Consider the following 26,632-nt stretch of genomic DNA (forward strand, 5'->3'; position numbering starts at 1 on the left):
CAACAACACTTGCTATTGACCAAATCTATTACAACATTCCATCTGTGATCTTTCAACTCACCTTCAATTCTGAGTTCTGCTGAAGTTTCTTGGTCTTCATATTTGCAGGTATACTTCCCTTGGTCTTCTGCCTGAACATCTGCAATGGTCAGTTTATGAACTTTGTGCTCTACTTCTGTTTTGTATCTCCCTTGGGGCCTAAGAATACGGCCATTTCGGAACCATTCAGATTTTACATTAGGCACAGAAAACTGGCATGTCATGGTACATGTCTGGCCTTCTTTCAAAGTGACATCCTGCAGATGCCGTTCCCAAGTGGGTTCTGTCACATGATATAATACACATTTGTTAAATATCACATGCAAATGTACTCAAACGGTAACTTAATTTCACAAGGTATATATAATTTTGCAAGGTATATGTAATTTATTTTCTATAAAACTACTTTTACTTACCAATTACAGTTAGTTTAGCACTAGCAATGTGTGGACCACACACTAATCTGTAATTTCCCTGATCTTTGAGTTGACAGTTTCTGACTCTGAGTATATGTCGATCACCATCGATGCTTATTTCAAATTTATCACTAGGTTCCAGTTTCTCGGTTCCTTTGTACCAGGAGAGCTTGATTTCTGGATAGTTAATCTTAATGTCAATTTCAAACACAGCATCATTATCTTTCAAAACTGTCTGATTTTCAATATCCTTGATCAGAGTGACAGGCTAGGGGAATAAAGAATGAAAACATTAGTCATCCCATAACTTGTAGTTCCCAATAATAACTGGTTCACATCATTTTCAGCAAAATAATTTACCTCTGTTTGTGTCAACCTTTGCTGAATAAATGATACAAGTTCCTCAAATTCCTTTTCATCTTTCTCTGACTTCTCTATTTCTTCAATTTCCTGAAAAGAAAAGAAAAGAAAAGGCTAAGTATTGCGTAGAAAATAAAATTTTACTTAGAGGATGCACCATTATATTCATCAGGAATACTTGATGCTGCTTAGATTAAATTAAATTGACTCGCAGAAGCATAGAAAACTAAAGTTAGAAGTTTCAAATGTAAATTTTAAAAGATGATTCTATAATACAAAAAATTGTACCAATCTATGTGTTTCTTCTTCTTGACTTTGCTTTAGCAGTTCAAATGCTTGAAGAAGACCCCGGAAGTCAGTGATTCCATACATGCGGGCATATTTTTCATATTCTTTAGGATCAACATTTTTAAGAAGCTCCAGGATATCTATTTCCTCTTCTTCCCCAGATCCTTTCTTTAAGGCTGGTGTCCTAAATGAAAAAAATATATACATAAATAACCTGTGTCTTATTTATTTTTGAAATATCTATCATCAAAGATATATTTTTTCTATCTTTATGAAACACTGCTTTTATTGTATCAACTGAAACAACAAAAAAGATTCATTTACAGATGAAGTGGGATGATTGTTACAATATACACAATTTGATGAAGGAGATTATTAAAAAAATGGAAATATTTTTGTAAATGTTTTCATCAAATAACCTAGTGAAAGAATTATAAATAAAAATAACAGAAACAAAAACTATTAATAAGAGATAAATATCGTGTCATGAGAAATGTGTATGCATTTTAATTAAATAATTGTGTTACATAAGTTTTACTGAGAGCACTGGTGATTATGGAAAATGTTTAAAACAGTTATTCTAGAGAACCACTCAGAGCAAAAGAAGTCATATAAAGAAACAACAATTCTACACCTTTTTTGTTTTTCAACAGTCCACTTTCTATTGCTTAAATTTAGATAAAAAATTCACATTCACCTAGTTATAAAAACTGATATCTGAAACTGATCTTAGTGAACTACGAACTTCCACACAAATATTGAGTATTTGCTTATTTTTATTTAAATGCACGACGTATTCATCAGGAATACTTGATGCTGCTTAGATTATATTAAATTAACTCAAATAAAGAAATTTAAAGTTAGAAGATTCCAAGGTAAATTTTTAATTCTCTATGTTTTTAATTCTCTATGTTTTTAATTCTCTAAATTACATATGTCTTATATATAAGTTCTACTTGTATAAGTTTATATTCTTTAGACACTGAATGTTAGAGATGATCCAGGTTTCTTGATTCTTCTGTGAATAGAAAATTATCATGAGTGATGTTTTATTAAACTCACTTTTTCAGCATTGCTCTAAGATCTCCTTCAATTTTCTCTTGTTTCTTCCTTTCATCCACCTGTAGGTTAACATTACTTTCAATTTCACCATGTTTATTAAATGCCACACATCGGTATAATCCAGAATCTGTTTTTGTGGTGTCTTTTATCTCCAGCTTTGCTTCATCACCCTTCTGGTGGATAAAAATGCGACCTCCTTGGTTCAATTGTCTCCATTTCCCTTTTGTCCATTTAACATTTGGGATTGGATCACCTCCAACTTTTGCAATGAATGTAGCGGTGGTTTCTAAGGGATAGTCAAAGCAAACAAAATATGATTTTCCAGAATTGGTTACTCTGAAAGTAAACCAACAGTGATGTCCAAGACAGATAAAGATGTATTTTTCATCAAGTACTCACTTTCTACCACTCTGATACTCTGGGGCTCTGACACAAAGAAGAGTTTCCCATCTACTGCTGCTTTCTTAGCTGCTGGGGCTGCTGCTGGTTTGTCTGTAAAACATATTCACATGTTTTATTAACATAAATAGTCTAACGTTGTAATATAAACAATTATTCATTTGTAGAAGTTTCAGGAATGTGGCCATCAAAGATATCATCATGTATTCTAGGATTCACTCCCTGAGCGTGGATTACAGAAGACAATGCAAGTTTACAGATGGTTATAATGGTAGCTGTCACACACAGGTTGAATGATAATAAAAATAGTATCAAATTCGGGCTGGAGCGATAGCATAGCATTAGGGCGTTTGCCTTGCACGCAGCCAACATGGCCGACCCGAGTTCGATTCCTCTGCCCCTCTCGGAGAGCCCGGCAAGTTACAGAGAGTATCTCGCCCGCACAGCAGAGCCTGGCAAGCTCCCTGTGACGTATTCGAGATGCCAGACACAGTAACAACAAAGTCTCCAATGGAGACGTTACTGGGCCCGCTCAAGCAAATCGATGATCAACGGGAGGGCCTTTACTTTACTTTACTATCAAATTCTGTATTTCAATATTTAACTTTATAATAGAGATTTCCTCCTGTAGTATGACATTAGACTACTTTATGCCACATTATTACAGCATTATGTTTAGAATTCACTTAATTACTCCTATTGAATATGGTGAAAAAAAAGTTTAAGGAATATGATAGTGTACCTGTGGTAGTTTCATACAATTTGTATAAAAATCACTACCCATTAGATTCTTAATTTTTTAATTATACTAAGAAGACTACAATCTGGAAATATATTTCTAATAATTGAATTTCATCTTTTCTTCAACCTGTATATGAAAATAAACATGAGCAGTTGGTTTAATTGGAACCATCTGAAGGGTTGTAAGATGTCTGTACCTTTAATGGTCACTTTTGATTTGGAAGTGTCACTTCCAGCCACATTTGAAGCTTTACACACATAATCTCCAGAATCAGCCTTCACCACATTCTTGAGTTCCAGCACAGCAGTCCCATTAGCAAAGCTGAAGCTGCATCTGTCTGAAGGCTTTATTTCTCTGCCAGCCTTCAACCACTGGATCCTGATAGGTTCTGAGCCCTGGACATGGCAGCTGAGCTGCACAAATTCGCCTTCACTTGTTGTTACTGGAGAGAGGTGCTGATCAAACACAGGAGGCTTCTTAGGTTCTAGAATTTAAAAAAGAAGTGTGGCATTTTTGTGAGGAATGTAATAGCAACAGTGGATTCAATTCCAGAGGGAAAAAAAAACAGCAATGGATTTTGCCTCTAAAGTGTCACAAGGATTACTGTAGTAGAATGGAACAGCATGCCTGGTTGATTCCTCTCTTTAGGCAACAGTTACATTTGTTAGGTTAAAAAAAAGATAAATGTTTCAAAACAATCAAAGAACAGATGTCATGCTACCCACAAATTACCCAAGCATCTGTGTCCTGATTAAGCACTGCAAACATTGCACTGATTCTTACTGGAATCTTCTGTGCCATATGCACACTATTGAGTCTCTTGGACCTGGGTGCAGCTGCAGTTTCAATGAAACCTTTTAATAACTAAGGGGTTGTTGGGGAATTCTGCTCATCTTCAGCAGCAATTCTTGCTCTACCCTGGGAAACACTGGCAACATTTGCATACTCTATGACCCTACATCTTAATAGGATATTCTCTGATGTTTACCCTGAACTATTAAATGCAGCTAAAATAGTGTTTAAAATTCATCCTCGGCCCAAAGGAATTAAAATCTGAATCTCAGTATTCAACTGAAAACCAATGAAAAGGATACAAATAACAAGTATCTTCAGATATAAGTACAAAATACCAATACAAGTACATAATAAGAAGACCATGGACAACTCTGCCTATGATTTTATTCAATGGTTCTAAGACCTATTCATTGGAAAAATAAGTCAATATTTATGATTGTAAAGTTTAAAATATCTGATGCCTATTTTTCCTTTTAATAATATAATCTGATTTCCATAGAAATTATTTATTCAGTAAAAAATTAACAAAATTGCAAATTGTGAGGGTCTGGAAGATTGCTTAAAGGACTGGAGGAGGGGTTCTGTACAAGGGAGCCCTGGTATGATCCTCAGCAGTGCATGGACACCTGAGCATATGGGAAACAGCTCTCGAGCTCTATTGGTTATGTTTCAAATACAAAAAAAAGCAAAAATACACAAAAATCCCAGAAAGTAATTGTGAATAAGAACAACATGTTTTACTTTCCTAAATATGTTTTAAAACAAAGTGCATTTTAATCTTATGAGTGAGTAACACTTGCATTTTAAACTAGCTTAAATACTAGTTTAATACTATAGTTTAATACTATTTAAATACTAGTTTAAATACTAGATCAATGATATTATCCTATGAATGATCATAATCTATTAATGAAATTAACTTATTGATTGTAGACCAAGCCAACTAGAACATCAAAGTTCATAGTTAATTCCAAGCTACTCTAGAAGGTTAGGCATGTAAAATCATTTTGATGAATCCACAATGTAAAAATCTGGATGAATTCATTACAGTTAAAGGATCAGTTAGGGGAAGATCTCCTAAACAATCCAGTCTATTTGTTTGTATCAAGCTATAACTATGTATTGGAGTATATCTTCTATAATGATATGCTGCATCTTTTCAACCATTTTTTTTATTTTGAGAAAATTTACCCTTTTATATGGAACTAGTGTTCATTTACAGGTTAAAAGCTTTGGGAAAAATGTGCCAAACATTAATCAATACATTTTAAAAATGTGTTTTAGAATATGATATAATTTAAAAGAAAAGCTAATACAACAATCAGTGATGAATTATTCTAAAAGTTCAGAGTAAATGTGCTTTATAAAAAGGACAGTGACAGTGACAGTGATAAATTTCAGAATAGACTTAGGACTTCTGTCTAGTGGAATCTGCAATATCATTTACAAGCTAAGGTATTAGATCTTATTGTCTAAAGTATGATATATTCACATCTATTTTGATCCACAGAACTAAATCACAAATAACACACATACACACGCATACATATACATATACATATACATATACATATACATAGAATATGAATGAATGAACTCATTACAGTTAGCAATCCTACTAATGTAGATAGTTAATCTTTCAACAACTAAGGGGCTATGGAGACCAACCACTACACCATTAAAAATTCATGCATAATGAATTTATGCATGATGATCAGGCTACTTGGGATATTGGTTTCAGGACCACCCTCGTGAGTATCAAACTACGTAACTGCAGAAGTCTCTTAGAACTGAGGGCTGGAGCAATAGTACAGTGGGTTGGGTACTAGCCTTGCATGCAGCCAACCTGGGTTTGATTTCTGGAATCCCACATGGTCCCCTAAAACTGCCAGGAGTGATCCCTGAGCACAGAGCAAGGAGTAAACCCTGAGCACTGTGGTATGTGGCCCCAAAACAAAACAAAAAAAAGAAAAAGAGAAGAAAAAATGAAGTCCCTTAGAATCTTCCCACTGTAACTGAGAGCTCAGCTTTTGCAAATTTAGCCAACAGACATCCAAATGTGGATTGAAACTCCAAATGTGGAAGTCATGGGTAGGAATAAAACTGTGTGTGACTTGCCCTGGTGACACTTTTGCTGTTCAAGTTTCAACTGCATTTATATCTAACTTTCTTACTTGGCCAGGATATTAGAAGAAATCTATATAGTGGTCTAATAGGTGGTAGAGAAAAACAATGAAAGATGAAAAGATAACTAACCTTTGATGACTATGGAAGATGTACACAGAGCAGAACCTGCATCATTTGACACTTTGCATGTGTACAAACCAGCATCGTCCATGCCAGCTTTCTTGACTTGTAGTAAGAGTACATTGTTCTTGAATGAAATTTCACAGTTAGAAGTTGGATGCATTTCTACATTATTTTTGTACCAAGCAACAGTTATAGGCTGGGAACCAGCAACACGGCCCTCAAGTTTGAAGGAATTCCCTTCTGTTTCTTCTATTGTTTCTGAAAGCTTTTTAGTGAAACTTGGTGGGATTAGCCGCTCTGTAATAAATTGTGAAGATAAATTAAGTGATATCCAGAATCAGACTATTAATATGTGACTTTTCAAGAAAAATATGTTAAGTTAAATTCGGTGCTGACCAACCAAAATCAGTACACCAAAACATGTTCTTAAATATTTAAATCTCTCTTTGTATTTAAAATTGCTTTCTCATTTTTGAAATGAATAAGAATAACTTACAAGAATAACTTATAGTCACTTAAAAACCAGATATTAGAGAAAAAAGTGGGAGAGGATCTTATAAGGGATATATCAAGTTTTAGTTAAGTACACGTTTTAAAAGATGACTTTTTACACAGGGGATTGCCCTGCCACAGAGACAGGGGGCGATGGGGGGATGGTGGTGGGGGGATATTATCCATGGTGGTGGAAAATGGGCACTGGTGGAGGGATGGGTATCTGATCATTGTATAATCGAAACCCAAGCACAAAAAATTGTAAATCTACAACTGTAAAAAAAAATAAAAAAGAGAAGATATAATATTTTAATATGATAAAAAAGATGACTTTTTATAGAGAGAGAGACACACACAATTTCCTCTTTATCTTAATTCTTGCATCATTTAAAAATTGCTTAAATTTCCTTCATCCTAATAAAAACTGCACCCTCAGACTAGAATTGAAAATTTTCATATTTTGTTGGACCACATGCAAAATAATTAAAAAAAAATTATCTTATTCCTACTTTGGACAAACTTGCAGGCTATCGAATGTAGCCTGCCCACAGGGCAGAGTCTGGCAAACTCCCCGTGGCATACCCAATATGCCAAATACCAGTAACAATGATGGGTCTCATTCTCCTAAATAGCCTTGAATATAATCTCAGGGCTAGGATGAAAGAGACGTTACTGGGGCCTGCTCGAGACAATCGACGAATAACATGCAAAATAAATGATACCTTTGATATTCAGTTGAGCTGTGCAGGAATCCTTTCCCACTTCATTCACAGCAGAGCAGGTATATTTTCCAGAGTCGCCTTTGTCTACTTTCAAGATTGTTAGGTGGGCACTGTTTTCCAGATAGCTAATCTGGTAGTTTCCACCACTTCGTATCTCCCTATTGTCTTTGGCCCAGCTGACCTTGATGGGTTGTGTTCCAGTAACGTGGCACTCAAAGTCTGCACTTTCTCCTACCACAGCATCCAAGGGTGCCAGGGGGATGTCAAAGAAGGGGGGATTCTTCCCCTCTGAGAGGACAGCAAGAAAGACAAGGTTTCAGGCTTCATCCCTGGGTTACCACAGCTCACAGAAATCATGGTGCTTTCTGTATCATCTCATGTTTAGTTAGAAAAAGTTTAATTATAGAAAAAGAAATTTAAGAATCCACAAACCTGTGAGGATGAGTTTGGCACTAGAAGAAGCAGAACCGATAGGATTTGTTGCTGTGCAGGAATACTGGCCTGCAAGGCTCCTATCTGTTTTAAAAATGTTGAGAGTAGCTACATTATCTAAAAATGATGTTTGTATATTGGGGCCATCTTTCAGTGCCTTGCCATCTTTAAACCAAGACACTGAGATCGGTTCTGATCCATTGATGGAGCACTCAAAAACAACTGGCAGTCCCACTGTTTCTTGGACATCTCTCAATTGTCGAGAAAAGGATGGAGGAAGTTTTTGCTCTGTAAGAATAGAATTAAAAGTTATTATGTTTCTGGACACTTTTAATGGACTAAGCATTCTCATAATTACTGCTATAGAAATAATGAGAGATAATGGGGTTTCTACAAACATGTCAGGAGGTATTAACATTTCTAGAATTGAATTAGTAACAGAAAAGCATGAAAACTTCTGGAGGAAAAGTTTTACTCTAACATTACCCTAATATTAATTAGTAAGAAGTATGTAAATCTATAGAAAAAAGGGTTGGCTTAAGAAATGCAATGAATTCTTCTGTATCTAAATACTGTATTCAAACAATTTGAATGAAAGGCTCAAGGTGTAGAGTTTAGAAAAATGTGGCCACTCACTTTTCTTAAAGATTCAATCATAAAGACAAATAATTACAAGAACCTTACAGTTTATGATTAAGACGTCTTACCTGTAAAGAAACGTCTTTCTCTGTAAAGTTTATAGAAAAAGATAAGACACTGACTCTAGATAGAACTACATAAGCAGCAAATATTTTCCTAATAAGAAGGACTTCACCATATATTTTTAGTCTTGCTCGAAACAAAAACAAATTCATTCATTCATTTATGAAAAAATGCAATCACCTTGTACAGAAAGGAAAGTTGATGAAGAGACTTCTCCCACACTGTTTTCCGCTCTGCAGATATATTCTCCACTGTCATTACTACCAACCTGGTTGAAAACCAGTGTAGCAACATTATTCCGAAAATGCATTTTGTAGGTAGTAGAGGGTCTCAATTTCGTATCTCCTTTATACCAGGATACCACAATTTCAGGGGTTCCAGCAATTTGGCATTGCAAAGAGGCAGAATCTCCAACAGTCACCTTTACAGGTTCCAACTGCTTCACAAAATACGGTGGTTCTGTAGCCAAGAGAGAGAATCAGTTACACAGGAGACATGTGCCAGAATCATTACAGATATGTAAAGATAGGAATCGGCCAATTAGCTTAATCAATGACTGAACAAATAGCAGTACTTCTACGTTATTAACTAACCTAATATTAGTATTTGTGCTGAACAGGAATCTTTTCCGGAAGCATTTTCAATGTAGCAGTTGTACTGTCCGGCATCATCTACTGTGCTACTTGGAATTTCCAATATTGCAGATTTCTCGGTTGTGGTTATATTACACCTCTGAGAAGGAACTATTTTTACACCATTTTTCTTCCATGTAACTGAAATGGGAGGAGTTCCAGTGTATGTGCCCTCTAGGATCAAAGGTTTTCCTTTCTCTATGCTGTAATCATTGAGTCTTTTGACAAATTTGGCTGGGGCTATAGTAAACAAAAAGAAAAGATGCAATCAAACACATCTTTCATTTTATATAATAGACATACATATAGACACATTAATTATAAAAATTTATTACAGTAGTCAACAAACCTTTGACATAGAGATGTGTTGTACATGAAGCTTTACCAGCTTCATTACTAACAATGCAGGTATATTCTCCACTTTGTGATATGTTTACATCAAACAATTCTATTTCAGCAACTGAATCCTCCAAGGACACATTACATCTGTCTCCTGGTACTAATTCACTGTTCCCTTTGAACCAGCTCACACTGAAAGGAGGTGTTCCTTTTATGATGCTTGTGAAAGTTACATTGGTTCCAGTTAAAACATCCAAAGGTTCAGGTTTCTGAACAAAAGATGGTGGTTCTAAATAAAAAAGCAGATAGCAGAAAAAATTAATTTTTTTGAATTGTTCTGATAAAAATGTCTAGTAAGTTGTAAGCCATTATTCTATTTTACTGTATTTTAACTGACCTCTCACAGTCAAGGGAGCAGAGCAATCATCAGAACCAGCTGTATTAGTAGCTACACATGTGTAATTGCCAGCATCTGATTCTTCTAGCATGTTTACAGTTAGAGCACATGTGTTATCTGTCAGAGTGGTCTGGTATTTCCTTCCACTACTGATTTCATTTCCTTCATGGAACCAAGAGACAGAGATTGGAGGTGACCCATAGACTTTGCACTCCATTACAACTGAAGAGCCAGACAGACCATTTGTTTCTTTCAATTTTCTTGTGAATGAAGGTGGAATAATTCGGTCTGAGTGTGAAAAAAAGTGAAATAAACAAGTTATAAGATAATTTAAAAAGAGAAGTATTGTTTTTTTTTAAATACAATATTCCTAGATCTACATAATTCTTTTTTTCTTAAATTTTTATTAGTGAAACACCATGAGGTACAGTTGTAGACTAACAAATTTTTGTGCTTGGGTTTCAGTTATACAATGATCAAGTACCCATCCCTCCGCCAGTGCCCATTCTCCACCCCTACCAATCCCAGTATCCCTCCCACCCCTCCCATCCCCCCATCGCACTCTTCCTCTGTGGCAGGGCACTCCCTTTTGTTCTCTCTATCCTTTTGGGTGCTGTGGTTTGCAAAAGAGGCATTGAGTGGCAATCATGTTCGGTCTATAGTCTACTTTCAGCATGCATCTCCCATCCTGGGCGGATCTTCCCAACACCCTTTATTTGGTGCTCCCTTCTCTATCTGAGCTGCCTTTACCCCTAGAGTGTGCGACTGGGCTCCATGCCATGGAGTGAACCTCCTGGTATATTTATGACAGCTATTCTTGGGGTTTAGTCTCCTATTTTGTTACTTTATGTTCCCTAGGTGAATGCAATCTTACTATGTCTGTCCCTCTCTTTCTGGCTCATTTCGCTTAACATGATATTTTCCATGTAGTACCACTTCTACATAATTCTTTTATAAGAGTATCAGAGTTCCCTTTAGGTTCACACAATTGAAAGATTCAAGAATCAATGTGCAAGATGCAGGAGGTGATATGTTAGGGATTTGGGTCTCTGTTGTGAATCATGATATAGTGAATTATTCCTGGAATGGAGAAATGTCTCGAAGGGAATACATATAACCTTTCAACTTAGTTTTCTTTTTATTCTGTGGAGAGGTGACTTCTGGTTTTTGCTAATACTGAGGATGTGAGGCTTTAAAGATTGGACTTCTCATACATAAATCTTTAAATCTAAAACCACATTACAGTTACATTAGAAACAAAATCCAGCCAACCAACCTGAAACCTGAACTGAGGTTTTGCAGCTGTCTTTGCCAACGGGGTTTTGCACCTCAAAAGTATATGTTCCACTGTCATTGGGTGCCACATTGATAATCTTTAGGCCAGATACTTTGTTGAAGAAGCTTATTTTGTACTTGCTGTCACTGGTCAATTCTTTTCCATCCTTAAACCACTTAGTATTGAGTTCTGGGGTGCCAGTGACTGTGCATTCCAAAGTACATGTATCTCCTGTGGTAACTTTGATGGGTTCTGGCTTTTCCACAATTGCTGCAGGCTCTGAAAAAAAGATGTTAATCGCATGCAATTTATAAAATCAGATAGAAAACTAAAGAAAACATAAATAATGGTAGGCATATGCCTGTTTTCATGCTAATAATTTTTTGTACTGACCAAGGATGGATAGCGTGGCAAAGCACTCTTGCATTCCAGCATCATTCTTGATCTGGCAGGTGTACTTTCCTGCATTGGTTGTTTCTACTCTTGAAAACTGTAGGGTTGCAATGTTCTCTGAATAAGAAATCCACATGTTGTCACTTTCTCGGATCACTTCCCCTTTATCTTTGAACCAAGTCACTGAAATCGGCTCAGCGCCTTCGATAGTAGTCTGCAGCTGAACTTCTTTACCGACAATGGTAGAAATGTCACTCAGTTTCTTCACAAATCGTGGTGGTGCTGTTGAAAAGAGGCAAATCAGGGATTTAAGATGTGTGGAGCTTTGCAAGCCACAGCATCCAAAAGGAGAGAGAGAACAAAAGGGAATGTCCTACACAGGGGTGGGGTGGGATAGGGGGGTGGGGAGTGGGAGGGATGCTGGGAGCATTGGAGGTGGGGAATGGGCACCGGTGGAGGGATGGGTACTCAATTCTTGTATAACTGAAACCCAAGCACAAAAATTTGTAAGTCTACAACTGTACTTCATGGTGTTTTACTAGTAAAACTTAAAAAAAAAAGATGTGTGGAGCTAGTAACATTTACCTCAAATCATGAATCCTAGTAATCAAACTAGTGAAAATATGTTCTTTTCTTTTTCATTAGAGATAACAATTGTGTCATTTGTGTATGTGAATGGGAACAGAGACACAGAGTTTATGTGAAACAGAAAAAAAAACCCAAACATCTTGTCCTCTCCATCTTCCTAAAATTCAATTAAAAACTTCTGGTAAATTATCCAATAGGACATTGGTAAGATTTAAAAATGGAATGGACACTAAACATAGAAGGAAATGAAAAGGAAAAGGACAGAAAGTAGGAGAGATGTTTTGGAATAAAGAACTGGGCAATAGTAAAAGAGCAACAGAGTGTTAACATTATAATGAAAATAGTTAATCAGAGAGAATGAAATAGCACTAACCTTTGAGAGTGAGAGAACCAACACAAGTGTCACTTCCTACATCATTGGTGGCTTTACACTGATACTCCCCAATATCTGCAGCATCAACATTCAGGATGTGAATACTCGTAAGAAAGTTCTCAGACATTATCTTGTATTTCTTGCCACTCCTAAGTTCTCTCTTGTCTTTATGCCAAGAAACTTGAAAAGGGGGAGTGCCCTGAAGCTCACACTCAAGGTGAACGTCTGCTCCTTTCAGCGACTCCACAGGATGAGGTTTTTTGCGGAAAATGGGTGGTTCTAAAATTGGAAGGCAATCACGTTAGACAGAAAGGAAAAGTAGGGTGCAGTCTGCCAACAAAGGCTGCAAGGATAAATCAGTTTTCCATTCCCAGCAAAAAAGGAAGAAAAATTTTACCCCCCCCCCCTTTTTTACTGCATCCCTTTAAAAGGTAAGACATGCACAAAGAGTTTAACAGTGAATTAAAAAGACAAGTAGAAAGGAGGCAGAGACTGAAAACACGAAGAAAGAGTTAGATACAACCTTTGACTTTTAAGGAGGTGCTGCTGCTTGCACTGCCTGCTGCATTGCGGGCCTCGCAGGTGTAGTCTCCAGTGTCTTCAACTCTGAGATTGTGCATCTCCAACACGGCCACGAAGTCATGAAACGACATTCGAAATTTACTGCTCTCTTGAATTTCAGTCTCATCTTTGTACCATAAGACTTTGATTTCTGGAGACCCTCCTATTTTACATTCATATCTTGTAAATTCATCCTGTTTCACAATTCTTGAAGGCTCTAACTTCTTAATGAACCTAGGTGGTTCTATGGAACCAAGAGGAAAATAAAAGGTAAGGCAAGGAAAAAGCTTATAATTTAGATGAAGGAAAAATAAGGACACTGTCAAATAGAGAGATCTTAAATAGGGACACTGTTAAACAGAGAGGTCTTCTGCTCTAAAAACAAACAAATAAACAAACAACAAAAAAACCCACTCACTGCAGTTTAAGGAAGAACTGTTAAATGAATCACAAATGCAAAATTTGTAAAATAAATTCATTTTTTGGGTATGTGTGTCCATATCAAATACATTTCTAAGAAGAAAGAAAAAGATAGTAGTTCCAATTGTGCAATCCTCTTTCCATAAGAATCACTGCTCCAGTGTGGATCTGTTGGAAGTACTCAGGGTCCCAGTATATTAAATAGTTAAATTATGCTTTTTTTTTTTTTGCTTTTTGGGTCACACTCGGTGAAGCTCAGGTGTTACTCCTGGCTCACGCACTCAGTAATTACTCCTGGCAGTGCTCGGGGGACCATATGGGATGCTGGGAATTGAACCTGTATTGGCCATGTTGGCTGCGTGCAAGGCAAACGCCCTACCCGCTGTGCTATCACTCCAGCCCCTAAATTATGCTTTTGTATGTGAATCAGTGGAAGACTGTTTCCTATGGCTTCCAAGGTATCAGTGATTAAGTTAATCAACCACAAAGAATCAAAAGAGCAAATCTGGATCAGGTATCTTAATATTTTAGCATCCCTTTTCTAGAGCTCTTAAATAGATTATTTCTTTAGTTTCAAAATTTTCCTTTGAGGTGGGGAAGCAATGCTGTATTCATTAACTGAAGCAAAAAAATGTTCCTGCTCAGGTAGGTAAATTAAATTAACCCTACTTTAATTTCAAGATAATCTATAAACTACCAGAAGAAACAACTTTAGAAATTTTCTAATGAATTTGACCAATATATTGCTCATTGAGCTATTTAATTTCTGACAGTAGCAGCCATGAGTAAGCTACAGAAAGAAATGGTTGTTCTTTATAGTCATCTCTGGATGTATTCTCCAGCCCTCATGTTATTTTAGTGGGGCTGGTAAGGTAAAAGGAAGTTGAGACAATCTGACTCTTCTTGTATGACTTAACAGTTTGGGGTCCTACTATCCCTCTGAGGGACCAAAATCCACTAGTTTATTAACAACTATGGAAAATAAGTCATCTAACTTAATTTCCATTTTTGCTCAAAGATGACTATTCCCCCCCCCCCCCCCCTGGAAAATACTTTCTTCATTCTCTCTCTTTGTTTCTAGTTAGAATGGGATTTCAATGTGTTTTCTCAGTCATCTATTTTTTAATTTTTTAAAAAGTTAAAAATTTGACCCCTGGGTCTATTTAGTCATTTTAATTACTAGTCCATGACAAGAAACAAAAGCATTTAAATATATACTTTCTCCTATATTTAAGATATTGAAAGTGTAAAAGAGACCTTGTTACTCTGTTTAAGTACCTTGTACACCCAGATGAGCAGAACAGGAGTCTTTTCCAGCAACATTGCTTGCATAGCAGGTATACTGCCCAGCATCTCCTTTGCCTACTTTGAGAACCATCAGAGTTGCAGTATTTTCAACCAAAGTCATCTTGTAGTTGCCTCCAGGGCGAATCTCTCGGTTATCTTTGGCCCAAGTGATTTTGATAGGCGCAGTTCCAGTTACATGACATTTAAAAGAACCACTTTCTCCAAGAGCAAGATCTACAGATTCAGGCTTCAGATCAAAGAAAGGAGGCACTTCATGCTCTGAAAAGAATGAAGACAAGAATGGTGACCAGTTTCCAAGCTCTCAGACATGGAGGAGAACTAAGTAGCACCAGCCCTCTAGTGGCTGAGATCACAGAAGTTGCTTTATTATGGAAAGCCAGCATGAAGAGCTACTTACCTGAAAGAATGAGCTTGGCACTGGATGAAGCAGTCCCAAGAGGATTAGAAGCTGAGCAATTATACTGACCAATATGACTCTGGTCAGTTTGCAAAATCTGAAGAGTTGCAACATTATGAACAAAAGATGTTTGCAAATTGGAATCATCTTTCAAAAGTACCCCATCCTTGTACCAAGATACTTGAAGAGGTTCTGAGCCATTGATACGACATTCAAATGCAACTGGGAAGCCAAGTGTTTCTTGAACATCCTTCAGTTTTCTTGCAAAGGAAGGTGGAAGTTTGCGCTCTGTAAGGAAGTTATGGACAATTCTTACTTGTGATGAGAAAACATCCACAACATATTTCAATCCATTAAAATGTTGACATTTTGAATAAAATGAATTTGTCAACATGCAGCAAAACTTGTTAAAACCATCATCACCTTTGATGACAAGCACAGCTGAAGAAGCTGCTGTCCCCACACTGTTTTCTGCCTTGCAAGTATATTCTCCCACATCACTAGGATCCACTTTATTTATGACTAAGGATGCAACATTATTTTTGAACTGCATTTTATATGCTGGAGCTGATCGTAGCTTTGTGTGTTCCTTATACCAAGAAACTTTTATTTCTGGGGTTCCATCCAATTTACACTGTAAAGTAACAGGTTCTCCAATGGCTGCTTCCACATGTTCCAGAGGTTCAATAAAATACGGTGGTTCTAAGGTACAAAGAACAGTAACAATAAACCATGCATAAGAGAGGATTTTATAAAAGAAAGAAAAGAAGATAAGGAAAAGATAACTGTCAACACACCTAGAACAGACACTAGAGCTTCACAAATGTCTTGACCAGCCTCATTTTCTATTAAGCAACTGTATTGTGCATAATCCTCTACAGTGCTGTCAAGAATTTCTAGAATTGTAGATTTCTCTGTCATGGTAATACTGCAATTCTGAGACTGTGAGAGAGGGTACTCGTTCTTCATCCAGCTCACAGAGATGGGAGGCGTGCCTGAAAATGTGGCTTCAAGAACGATGGGGTTTCCTGTCTCCACTTTGCAGTCAGCCAATCTTTTCACAAAGGTGGCTGGTTCTATAAGGGGATAACGAAAGGGTAAAATTGCCACCTTTAAAGAAAGCTTTAGGAAAAATGGAAAAGATACAAGAATTGAAGGAAAGAGCAAACCTTTCACAAAAAGATGAGTGGTACAGGAAGCACTGCCAGCATCATTAGTCACAAGACAAGAATAGTCTCCGCTCTGGGATGGCTCTACCTCCAACAGCTCCAGTTCTGTGACAGAATCTTCCAGAGAGATAGTGCATGACTCCCTTGAGGCCAGTTCTTTACTGCCCCTAAACCATCTGACCTTGAAAGGAGGGGTGCCTCTAATGACACTGGTGAATGTGACACTTGTTCCAGGTAAAACTTCCATAGAATCAGGAGTTTGTTCAAAAGATGGTGGTTCTAGACACCCAGAAGAGAGATGAGGAAGAATAGGAGAGAGAAAGAAATCCAAGTTAGATGTACTTTCACAAGCTAAAACAAGGGCATTCTAAAACTAAACACAAAGACAAAACAAAGAGATTCTATGTTGGCAGACACTGAGCCACATGGAAGCAACATCAGAGAAACTGATCCTTGACACTGACCTTGCACAGTCACTAACGCTGAGCACTCGTCAGAACCAGCTACGTTGGTGGCCACACACGTGTATGTGCCTGTGTCTGAGGGCTCCAGCATGCTCAGATTCAGAGTACACACATTCTCTGAAAAACTGGGCTGGCATTTTGGGCCACTCACAATCTCATTTCCATTCTGAAACCAGCCAACTGAAATGGGAGCTGAACCCGAGATTCTGCATTCCAAAACCACTGATGCCCCCAAGACGGCATTCATGTCTTTCAACTTGCGGACGAAGGAAGGAGGTACAATTCGATCTACACAGAGAAGGATTGTTTTCTGTTTAAAGAAAGTTCTATTTTCAGGGCTGGGTGATAATGTATTCAGCAAACCCTCATACTACTTACCCGAAATATGAACAGATACAGTGCAGCTACTTTTACCAACACTATTTTTCACTTCAAAGCCATATAATCCTTTGTCATTCATTTCTGCTGAGGGGATTTTTAGTGAAGCCACTTTGTTGATGAATGTAATGTGATGTTTGCTGTCTGCAGATATTTCCCTTCCATCTTTAAACCACTTTGCTGAAAGTTCGGGTGTTCCAGCCACTACACACTCTAAAGCAAAAGGATTTCCAGTTGTGACGGTCATGGGCTCTGGTTTTTCTATGATTCTGGCTGGTTCTAAAAGAAGAAGTACATTGCACAGAACATGAAGTCACTTTCCGAATGAAGCTAGAGCCTGCTCAGCATCTTACTAGCTAAAAGTAAGGACCAAAAATGATCATGAGCCAGTCAATCTGATCCTTCTTTTTCAGACTGCCCTTTTGTTACTAACCTAGCACAGTCAAGACTCCTGAACACTCTCTCATTCCAGCGTCGTTTTTAATTTGGCACACATATTTTCCAGAATCAGATGCTTCTGGGCTTTGAAGTTGGAGAGTTGCAATGTTCTCCGCGAAGGAAATCTTAGTGTTTTCACTCTCTCTGACGACTTCGCCTTTACCTCTCAGCCAAACAACAGAAATTGGCTGGAAGCCTTCCACTACTGCCTGCAAAGCAACGGCATCTCCAACTAGGGTGGAGGTATCACTTAATTTTTTCACAAATCGTGGAGGTTCTAATAAAAGAAATTCATGGTTAGAGAAAAAAGTGAGAATAATAGCCATATAAATTATTAGTCAAGCAAGAAAAGATGGAAAAAAGAGGCACATATCTTTTGTGCTCCTGCATACAAACCTTTGAACTTGACAGTGCAAACACACGTGTCGGTTCCCACCTCATTAGTAGCCTTGCAATGATATTCTCCTATATCAGAGGCTTCGAGACCAAGGATATGAAGACTAGTATCAAAATTTTTTGAGGTAATTTTAAATTTCTTGCTGCTTCGAACTTGTTTCCGATCTTTAACCCACACCACTTCAAATGGGGGGGTTCCCGAAATTTCACATTGGAAGATAACATCAGAACCTTTAAGGGCTCCTACTGGAGAAGGCTTCTGTGTGAAAACAGGAGGTGCTACAAGACGGAAGAAAATAAGATAAATCATGACAAATGCTAATTAAAAAGGAAAAAATATATTTCATAGGTCTAAGTCATAAAGAGTTTATGGTATGGCACTAACAGAATGAAAAAATAAGAAGCTACAGTTCATAAAAACTGGTATTAAGAACTTAAAACAAATAGCCTCAATTAAACTTTTATTTTGGAGATTATTATATGGCAGAGAAGGACTCCAAATCAGAGGAGAACAAAGAAAAAGAAGCATATGCTAACCTTTAACAGTCAGTGATGTGCTGCAGCTGGCATCGCCAACACCATTATGTGCTTCACAGATATAGTCACCACTGTCCTCAGTGCTGGATTCATTGATGGTAAGCAATGCCACAGAATTAACAAATGACATGTTGTACTTCCAACTTTCATGAAGTTCACTGTCATTTCGGAACCACACAACTTTGATTTCTGGGGAACCACTTATTTTACATTCCAGTTGGATGGATTCTCCCTGCTTTGCTACTTTTGAAGCTTCTAATTTCTTAACAAACTTTGGAGGTTCTAGTAAATCAAAAGAAAAATAGCTTATGTTTATTTTTAAAGTCCTCCCAAGTATAGATTTTAAGCGGTTTATTATTAAGAATATACTTTTTGCTAAAATACTTGTTTCATAAATATTTAAAAGTCCAATGCACTATCCTTTGCACCACAAAGCCCATTTTAGTTGGCTTTTAATATTTTAAATAGAAAATTTAATTGTTAAAATTTTTGGTAGTTTGGATCTAAAAGATACGTTAATATGTAAAAGATAATTTTTTTTTCAACATTTACAAATGAAAAAACAAAATGACAACAGGAAAGCATGAAAAAGAGAAAATGAAGAGTTGAAACAACATTTAACATATTTCAATTAAACAAGATGATATTATTACACTTAGTGATACAATAATTTAAGGCATTTTATTTAAAGAGGAATCATAACTATGATCAATGTTGTCTACAACTTTTTTTTTGGCTTTTTGGGTCACACCTGGCGATGCACAGGGGTTACTCCTGGCTCTTCACTCAGGAATTACCCCTGGCAATGCTCAGGGGACCATATGGGATGCTGGGAGTCGAACCTGGGTCAGCCGCGTGCAAGGCAAACGCCCTACCCACTGTGCTATCACTCCAGCCCCCAAGTCTACAACTTTTTATACAGATTCTAAGATCTAGTTAATTTCAAATATTAAAATGTTAAGAAATTTTAGAAGACAATTATACCAATATCGGAATAAAAAATTAGAGGTTAAAGCCATGTAAAGATCACCTTTTACACTGAGTTGAGCTGAGCACATGTCTTTGCCAACATCATTAGTGGCCTGGCAAGTATATTGACCAGAGTCTCCTTTGCCTACTTTAAGAATTCTTAAATGGGGAGTGCTTCCCACACATGTGATTGTATAATTTCCTCCAGGACGGATCTCCTTGTTATCTTTTGACCAAGTGATTCTCATTGGTTGAGCACCAGTAACATGACACTCAAAATCAGCACTTTCACCAGCAATTACATCTATAGATACAGGCTTGATGTCGAAGAAAGGAGACTTTTTAGGTTCTGCAACATAAGAAGAAAAGGAAGTATGTTTTCTTATTCTCTCCCTTTTTTTGTCATTTCACTTTAATAGTGAATAAGAAGTCCTGATTTGCAAAGAAAAAGATTAACAGTAACAAACCTCTTGCTGTCAATCTAGCACTAGAAGATGCTGTTCCAAGTGGATTAGAAGCTGAGCAAGAGTACTGACCAGAATGATTCAAGTCAGTTTGCAAAATTTTCAAAGTGGCAACATTGTCTACAAATGATGTCTGTAGATTTTCATCATCTCTTAAAAGCACCCCATCTCTGTACCAGCACACTTGGATGGGTGCAGAGCCATTTAATCGACAAGTAAGAGTAACTGGTAGGCCAACAGTTTGTTCAATGTCCTTTAATTGTCTTGCAAAGGAAGGTGGGAGTTGGCGCTCTGTAGGAAAACAAGTAATACTTGAGGTATTAGTAGCTTAAAAGACATTTTCCTTCTGAAGATAAAAAAGATAAGTAAAAAAGAAATTTCTGAGTTTCCAAAATAACATCACCTTGAATTCTGAAAATAGTTGTAGAAGAAGCAGTTCCTATACTATTTTCTGCTTTACAAGTGTACTCTCCACTGTCATTGATATTCACTTTATTAAAAACAAGTGTGGCCACATTGTTTGTAAAGTATGTTCTATATTCAGGAGTTGACCGTAACTTGGTATCTCCTTTGTACCAAGACACAGTAATTTCTGGTGTCCCAGCAACTTGGCACTGTAAAGAAACTGAATCACCAACTGCTGCCTCCAGAGGTTCCAGTTCCGTAACAAAATAAGGTGGTTCTACAGAAAGAAGAGTCACTATCAGTAAGTGAAATTCGAGAGAACCAAGAAAACCAAACTTCATTTTAGAAAAATGCCAATGATAACAAGAGAATAAGACAACACACCTAATGTTGATACCAGAGCTTCACTAACATCCCTTCCTGCCTCGTTTTCAATCTCGCAAGAGTAGTGTCCTGCATCTCCTTGCGTGCTATTTAAAATTTCCAGGATGCAAGTTTTCTCTGTTGTAACTATGCTGCATTTTTCAGATGGGGTTATGTTAAAACCATCCTTTTTCCAGGTAACTGAAATTGGAAGTGTTCCAGTGTAGGTGCCCTCCAGAATTATGGACTTTCCTGGTTCTACAGAGTGATCACTTAATTTCTTCACAAATGCAGCTGGTTCTGGGAGTGACAAAGCACAGAAGTTAAAAGACAATAAAACCATATTTTTAAAGAAAGACATCATTACGCAGAAAGACAGGAAGAACAAATACACTTGAGCACACCTTTTACAAAGAGATGAGTAGTGCAGGATGCTTGGCCAGCATTGTTAGACACTACACAGGTATACTCCCCACTCTGAGATATGTCAACATTAAATAATTCCAGTTCTGCCACAGTATCTTCAAAATAGATGTTGCATCTGTCTCCCTTCACCAGTTCTCTGGCACCTCTGAACCAGCCAACCTTGAATGGAGGGGTTCCTCTAATAACACTTGTGAAAGTGACATTTTTGCTTGGGAGTACTTCCAAAGGTTCAGGTTCCTTCACAAAAGATGGTGGTTCTAGACAGACATTAAGGACAATGAAAAAAAGTCTTGTAAGCTTTGAATTTAGTTATAGTTTTGAATCTAAAAAGAACACTTTTTAGAATGTGTGTCAACCTGGAATACACACAAATAAGTGTTTTTAAGGATGGGCTGAGTGTCTAACACTGACCTTGTACAGTCAAAACTGCACGGCATTCATCAGACCCAGCAACATTAGCAGCAACACATGTGTAACTGCCCATATCTGATGAGTCCAGAGAATTCAGCTGCAATGTGCAGACATTATCTGAAAACGTGGCTTGGTATTTTGCTCCACTGACAATTTTAGTTTTCTCATGAAACCACGCAACAGAGATAGGTGATGATCCAGCTACTTTACACTCCAAGATGCAAGAAGTACCCAGTACCCCACCTGTATCTTTGAGTCGCCGCGTGAAAGAGGGAGGAACCATTCGGTCTGTGTGAGGAAAGGCAAGAGACCCATTATGATTTGAGAGCATCTGAGACTTTAGAAAAAAAACTCATGAATTTTCACAAGTCATGGGAGTAATACTGATAAGAACTAACCTGAAACATCAACCACAGCTGTGCAGCTGCTTTTTCCAACATTATTTTGAACCTGGAAAGTATATGTGCCAGCATCTTGCTTTTCAACGGAGATAATCTTTAAGGAAGATGTTTTGTTGTAGAAGCTAAATTTGTGTTTTTGACTGCTGGTCAACAGCTTTCCATCCTTGTACCATTCAACAGAGAGTTCAGGAGTGCCGGCCACCTTACACTCAAGAGTACATGTTTCTCCTACAGTCACTGTCATTGGTCCTGCTTTCTCAACAATAATTGCAGGCTCTGAAATAAAAGAGCCCTCTGTCAAAGTCTTTTACCATCTATGTCTCTACTCTTATGGTCATTAGATAGTTTTTTCCCCCAAATAGGGTTAGCATAGGGTTTTCTCTCTATCTTTTTCTCTCTATCTTTTTATCTCTAGAGGATAAAATGTGATTCTATAAATACTTGTTGTCAGGAAATCATGGAAATTATTATTAAGGAATTTATATGCCCTAATTGGCTTCACAAACAATTGAGATAATGAACCCAGATTTTTATTTGATCCTCTCTAAAGACTACATCAATTATTATGAATCAATAATTTCTACTATACATTTTGGGTGCAAAAAGCAGTTATTTGAAAGTTGTACAAAGTTTGCTGGGCTGGAGAGATAGTACAGCGGGTAGGGCATTTGCCTTGCATGTGGCCAACCTGGGTTCTATTCCTCTGTCTCTCTTGGAGAGCCCAACAAGCTACCGAGAGTATCCCGCCTGCACAGCAGAGCCTGGCAGGCTTCCCCGTGGTTTATTCGATATGCCAAAAACAGTAACAAGTCTCACAACGGAGACGTTACTGGTGCTCACTTGAGCAAATCAATGAACAATGGGAGGACAGTGTTACAGTGCTACAAAATTTGTTAAATTGAAATTTAATATACCTAGAGATCAAAGTGAAATTTCTACTAGGTAATGATCTTGGAGTTATTTTCAGTTTTATTGTATTTTGGAAAGAAAATGCTTTGTAGTATATCCTGGGATCCCAAATATTCCCATGCTTAAACAAAAGATAGTTCTAGTAATATCTGATAATCAGGAAAAGTATTAAGTCAACAGTAAAACAGATGCCTATATTTTGTTAAGATTTTTTGTTAATAGGGAAGTGTTTGAGAGATTAATATGACTCCCTAAATCTTTCAAGATGGTAAGGATCAAAGTAGTTCTGAAAGAAACTCAGAAAAGGAGATTCTACTTGTGACTCTTAGTTACTCATCTCAACATCTGGCACTGACTTCTAATGGGAATCTATTGTACCATATTGTACCAACCTAAAACAGTCAGTGTGGCCATGTTCTCTCTCATTCCACCATCATTCTTGATTTGGCAGATATATTTCCCAGCATTAGCTGGTTCTGCTTTAGCAAATTGTAGCGTTGCAACATTTTCCACAAATGTAATTTTTATGTTTTCACTTTCTCTAATTACTTCTTCCTTGTCTTTAAGCCACTGGACAGAAATAGGCTGGGGACCTTCTATGGATGCCTGTAACTCAGCAGGCTCGCCAGCTACAACAGTGAGGCTGTTCAGTTTGGAGACAAATCTTGGTGGTTCTGAACAGGAAAAGACAGATGAATTACTGAAGAGATTGTCCAGAAAAGAGCAAAAGAAAGATAAGTGTTTTGCACATTCCTACCATTTCTGCCACATGTAGGAAATATGCTTACCTTTTAACTTTACAGTACAAACGCAAGTCTCACTGCCCACTTCATTCTGTGCTTTGCAGTGGTATTCACCCATGTCTGAAGTTTCAACATTGAGGATGTGAATACTGGCATGAAAGTTTTTGGATGCAATCTTGTATTTCTTACTACTTCGGAGTTGCCTCTTATCTTTGTACCAAACCACTTCAAATGGTGGTGTTCCCGAAAGTTCACATTCAAGACTAACTTCAGTATTTTTAAGGGTTTCTACTACAGGAGGGAAGCTGCTAAAAACAGGTGGCTCTGTGAAAAACAAGATTTTTTTTAATGAATTGGGTTATTGAGGCTTTTGAAATAAGGTTTATTTCTTCTTCTTCTTTTTTTTTAAATTGGGAGGCAGAATCAAGATACCACAATGTGTAAGTAGTATCCAGCATACCACTTTAGCAATACCAGCCTCGGACTGCCCATTAGCCTTTATAGAATTATCCAATTTCATTGGCAGAGAACCCAAATAAAATCCCTGGATATCTGATGAGGAAGTTCGGCATTCAGTCTGATAGACTTTACTACTTTATCTTGGGCTTTGGAGGTTGTTCCAAAATTTATTTTAATAAAATAGCACCCCCAAATAAGTTCATTACCACTATTTTCATGTAGTATATAGAATGTGATGTTAGCAAGTAGAAGTTATCACATCTGTGATATGTCTTTCACATCAACAAATGGTTATTTCAATCATTGTTCACATACAACAAATGGGTTTTGTGACAAAAACACTAGAAAATGGAAGCATAAGATGTTAGAGTTATTTGCACCAAGATAAACTGTTGTCTAATTTTTAAAAGATGGAACCAATTTTTTAGAAAGAAAAAAATACAAAAATGTCTAATTTTTAAATACAAGACTAAAACACTTATACATGGAATACGGGTGGTAAATATTCTTGTTATCAGTGTTAAGGAATATAATAAGAATAATGATATAAGTTGGGAGAAAATTAAAATGTAAAATTCTATGTTGAGGGTCAGGGACATGGATCAGTGACAAAGAAAGTACATGCTTCATATGTGTGAGGAACTGGGTTCAATTTCTGGTAGTACACATGCACACACACACACATACACACAAATTGCCTATAAAGATTTCTTTTTTTGGAATGTTCAAAAATATCAAACTTGAACTGCTTGGTTAACGAGTTAAGGCAATCACAATTATGGCAAGACTACATACATGTAAATAAATAAGAATAACATTTTAAATAGGAAATAATATTAATTTATGAAAATATGCAAATCTCAAATTGAAGCTAAAATGACAGTAAATAAATGAAGAGCTATGATACCCAGGGGATAAGAAGGCATATTTTAGGAAGTAAGAAACAAAAGATTTCTACCTTTGACTATAATTTTGGTACTGCAGCTTGTACTGCCAGCAGGATTCCGTGCCTCACAAATGAAATCCCCACTGTCTTCAGTACCAAGATTGTTCATCTGAAGGACAGCCACTGAGTCCATGAAAGTCATTCTGTATTTATCATTGACTGGGAGTTCCTGTTCATTTCTGTACCAAACAACTTTGATTTCTGGGGATCCAGTTATCTTGCATTCAAGTCGTGCTGAGTCACCTGCTTTCACTATTTTGGATGCTTCTAATTTCTTTACAAACTTTGGTGGTTCTAGAGAGTGAAGAAAGAGGACATTATGAGGGAACAGAAATGAGTGACAAAGTTAAATAGTGTGTAGGAAAGAATAAAATGAGCAATTTCTGGCAACTACAGTGTACTTTCTTTAAAAAGAAGGGCACTTTCTGATTGACTAGATGCATTCTAACAGATAGTAGAAAAGACAGGATCCTCGGGCCAGACAGAAACACAAAACATGAAAATTTTCACACCTGTAACAAGCAACATCGTAGTACAAGAGTCGCTACCAACATCATTGGTAACTTGGCAAGTATACTGTCCAGTCTTTGAAGCATCCACTGAGTAAAGATTTAAGAAAATAGTTGACCCTTCCAAGCCAATAAAACATTTAGGTCCAGAGGCAAGTTCCGTATCATCCTTAAACCATTTTATTTTAAAAGGAGGTGTTCCTTTTAGTACTGCTTTAAATTCCACAGTAGAATCAGGAATGGCTTGTTGTCGCTCAGGTTTCACTAGGAAGCTTGGTGGTTCTATAGATTTTAAGAAAAATTCATTTCATTAAACTTCTTTGAACTCTTTTGACAGTTGCATGTACACATAAGAAAACATTACTTAAAGAGATCATGACCCAAAGAACAAGTATCTAAAGAAGGAGAACAATTGAAACTTGCAGCTCTAAAGAATAGAAGATGGTGAGTTTTAAAGGTGTTTATAAAAAAGAAGAAAGAGGAATTAAGGAATTCTAACCTTTCACAGTTAAGATGGCACTGCATGCATCATCCCCTGCTACATTTGACACCTTGCAGGTATAATTCGCAGTGTCTTCTAATTCCAGATTATTAACTTCCAGTGACACTGTGTTCTCATGACATACCAGTCTGTATTTTGCACTTGTAGAAATTTCTTTTCCATCTTTAAACCAGTGAGCACTAATAGGTAGTGACCCAGAAACTCTGCACTCCATATGGATTGAAGCACCCAAAACTTTATCCATTTTAGTTAATTTTTTGGTAAATGATGGAGGTATATTTTGATCTATCCAATGCAAGCAAAAATAAAAATCCATTAATATATAGGCCATTTGTTGACAAAGGAAAGCCTAAATAAGGG

At 37.0% G+C, this 26,632-nt stretch overlaps 1 protein-coding gene across 1 annotated transcript in view; it reads right to left on the reverse strand.

Annotated features, from left to right (window-relative positions):
- Positions 1–26,632, reverse strand: part of TTN (titin) — a 291,603-nt gene that overhangs the window by 177,939 nt on the left and 87,032 nt on the right. Inside the window, exons 65-104 of the mRNA XM_056110131.1 lie at positions 26,270–26,557; positions 25,774–26,052; positions 25,274–25,555; positions 23,902–24,180; positions 23,506–23,787; positions 22,202–22,480; positions 21,804–22,091; positions 21,371–21,649; positions 20,988–21,266; positions 20,602–20,880; positions 20,202–20,489; positions 19,796–20,083; positions 18,766–19,047; positions 18,229–18,507; positions 17,828–18,109; positions 17,395–17,673; positions 17,017–17,304; positions 16,553–16,831; positions 16,181–16,459; positions 15,807–16,085; positions 15,384–15,671; positions 14,957–15,244; positions 13,221–13,502; positions 12,698–12,976; positions 11,737–12,018; positions 11,344–11,622; positions 10,068–10,355; positions 9,681–9,959; positions 9,293–9,571; positions 8,880–9,158; positions 7,998–8,285; positions 7,566–7,853; positions 6,358–6,648; positions 3,503–3,790; positions 2,565–2,657; positions 2,166–2,451; positions 1,104–1,287; positions 816–905; positions 456–723; positions 62–322 (exon numbers count right to left, since the gene is read on the reverse strand). Of these exons, the coding sequence (XP_055966106.1) occupies positions 62–322; positions 456–723; positions 816–905; positions 1,104–1,287; positions 2,166–2,451; positions 2,565–2,657; positions 3,503–3,790; positions 6,358–6,648; positions 7,566–7,853; positions 7,998–8,285; positions 8,880–9,158; positions 9,293–9,571; positions 9,681–9,959; positions 10,068–10,355; positions 11,344–11,622; positions 11,737–12,018; positions 12,698–12,976; positions 13,221–13,502; positions 14,957–15,244; positions 15,384–15,671; positions 15,807–16,085; positions 16,181–16,459; positions 16,553–16,831; positions 17,017–17,304; positions 17,395–17,673; positions 17,828–18,109; positions 18,229–18,507; positions 18,766–19,047; positions 19,796–20,083; positions 20,202–20,489; positions 20,602–20,880; positions 20,988–21,266; positions 21,371–21,649; positions 21,804–22,091; positions 22,202–22,480; positions 23,506–23,787; positions 23,902–24,180; positions 25,274–25,555; positions 25,774–26,052; positions 26,270–26,557 (10,797 nt within the window). The remainder of the gene's footprint in view (positions 1–61; positions 323–455; positions 724–815; positions 906–1,103; positions 1,288–2,165; positions 2,452–2,564; positions 2,658–3,502; positions 3,791–6,357; positions 6,649–7,565; positions 7,854–7,997; positions 8,286–8,879; positions 9,159–9,292; positions 9,572–9,680; positions 9,960–10,067; positions 10,356–11,343; positions 11,623–11,736; positions 12,019–12,697; positions 12,977–13,220; positions 13,503–14,956; positions 15,245–15,383; positions 15,672–15,806; positions 16,086–16,180; positions 16,460–16,552; positions 16,832–17,016; positions 17,305–17,394; positions 17,674–17,827; positions 18,110–18,228; positions 18,508–18,765; positions 19,048–19,795; positions 20,084–20,201; positions 20,490–20,601; positions 20,881–20,987; positions 21,267–21,370; positions 21,650–21,803; positions 22,092–22,201; positions 22,481–23,505; positions 23,788–23,901; positions 24,181–25,273; positions 25,556–25,773; positions 26,053–26,269; positions 26,558–26,632) is intronic.

Source organism: Sorex fumeus, unplaced genomic scaffold (assembly GCF_029834395.1).
Source record: "Sorex fumeus unplaced genomic scaffold, SorFum_2.1 ptg000009l, whole genome shotgun sequence".
NCBI classification, from domain to species: domain Eukaryota; kingdom Metazoa; phylum Chordata; class Mammalia; order Eulipotyphla; family Soricidae; genus Sorex; species Sorex fumeus.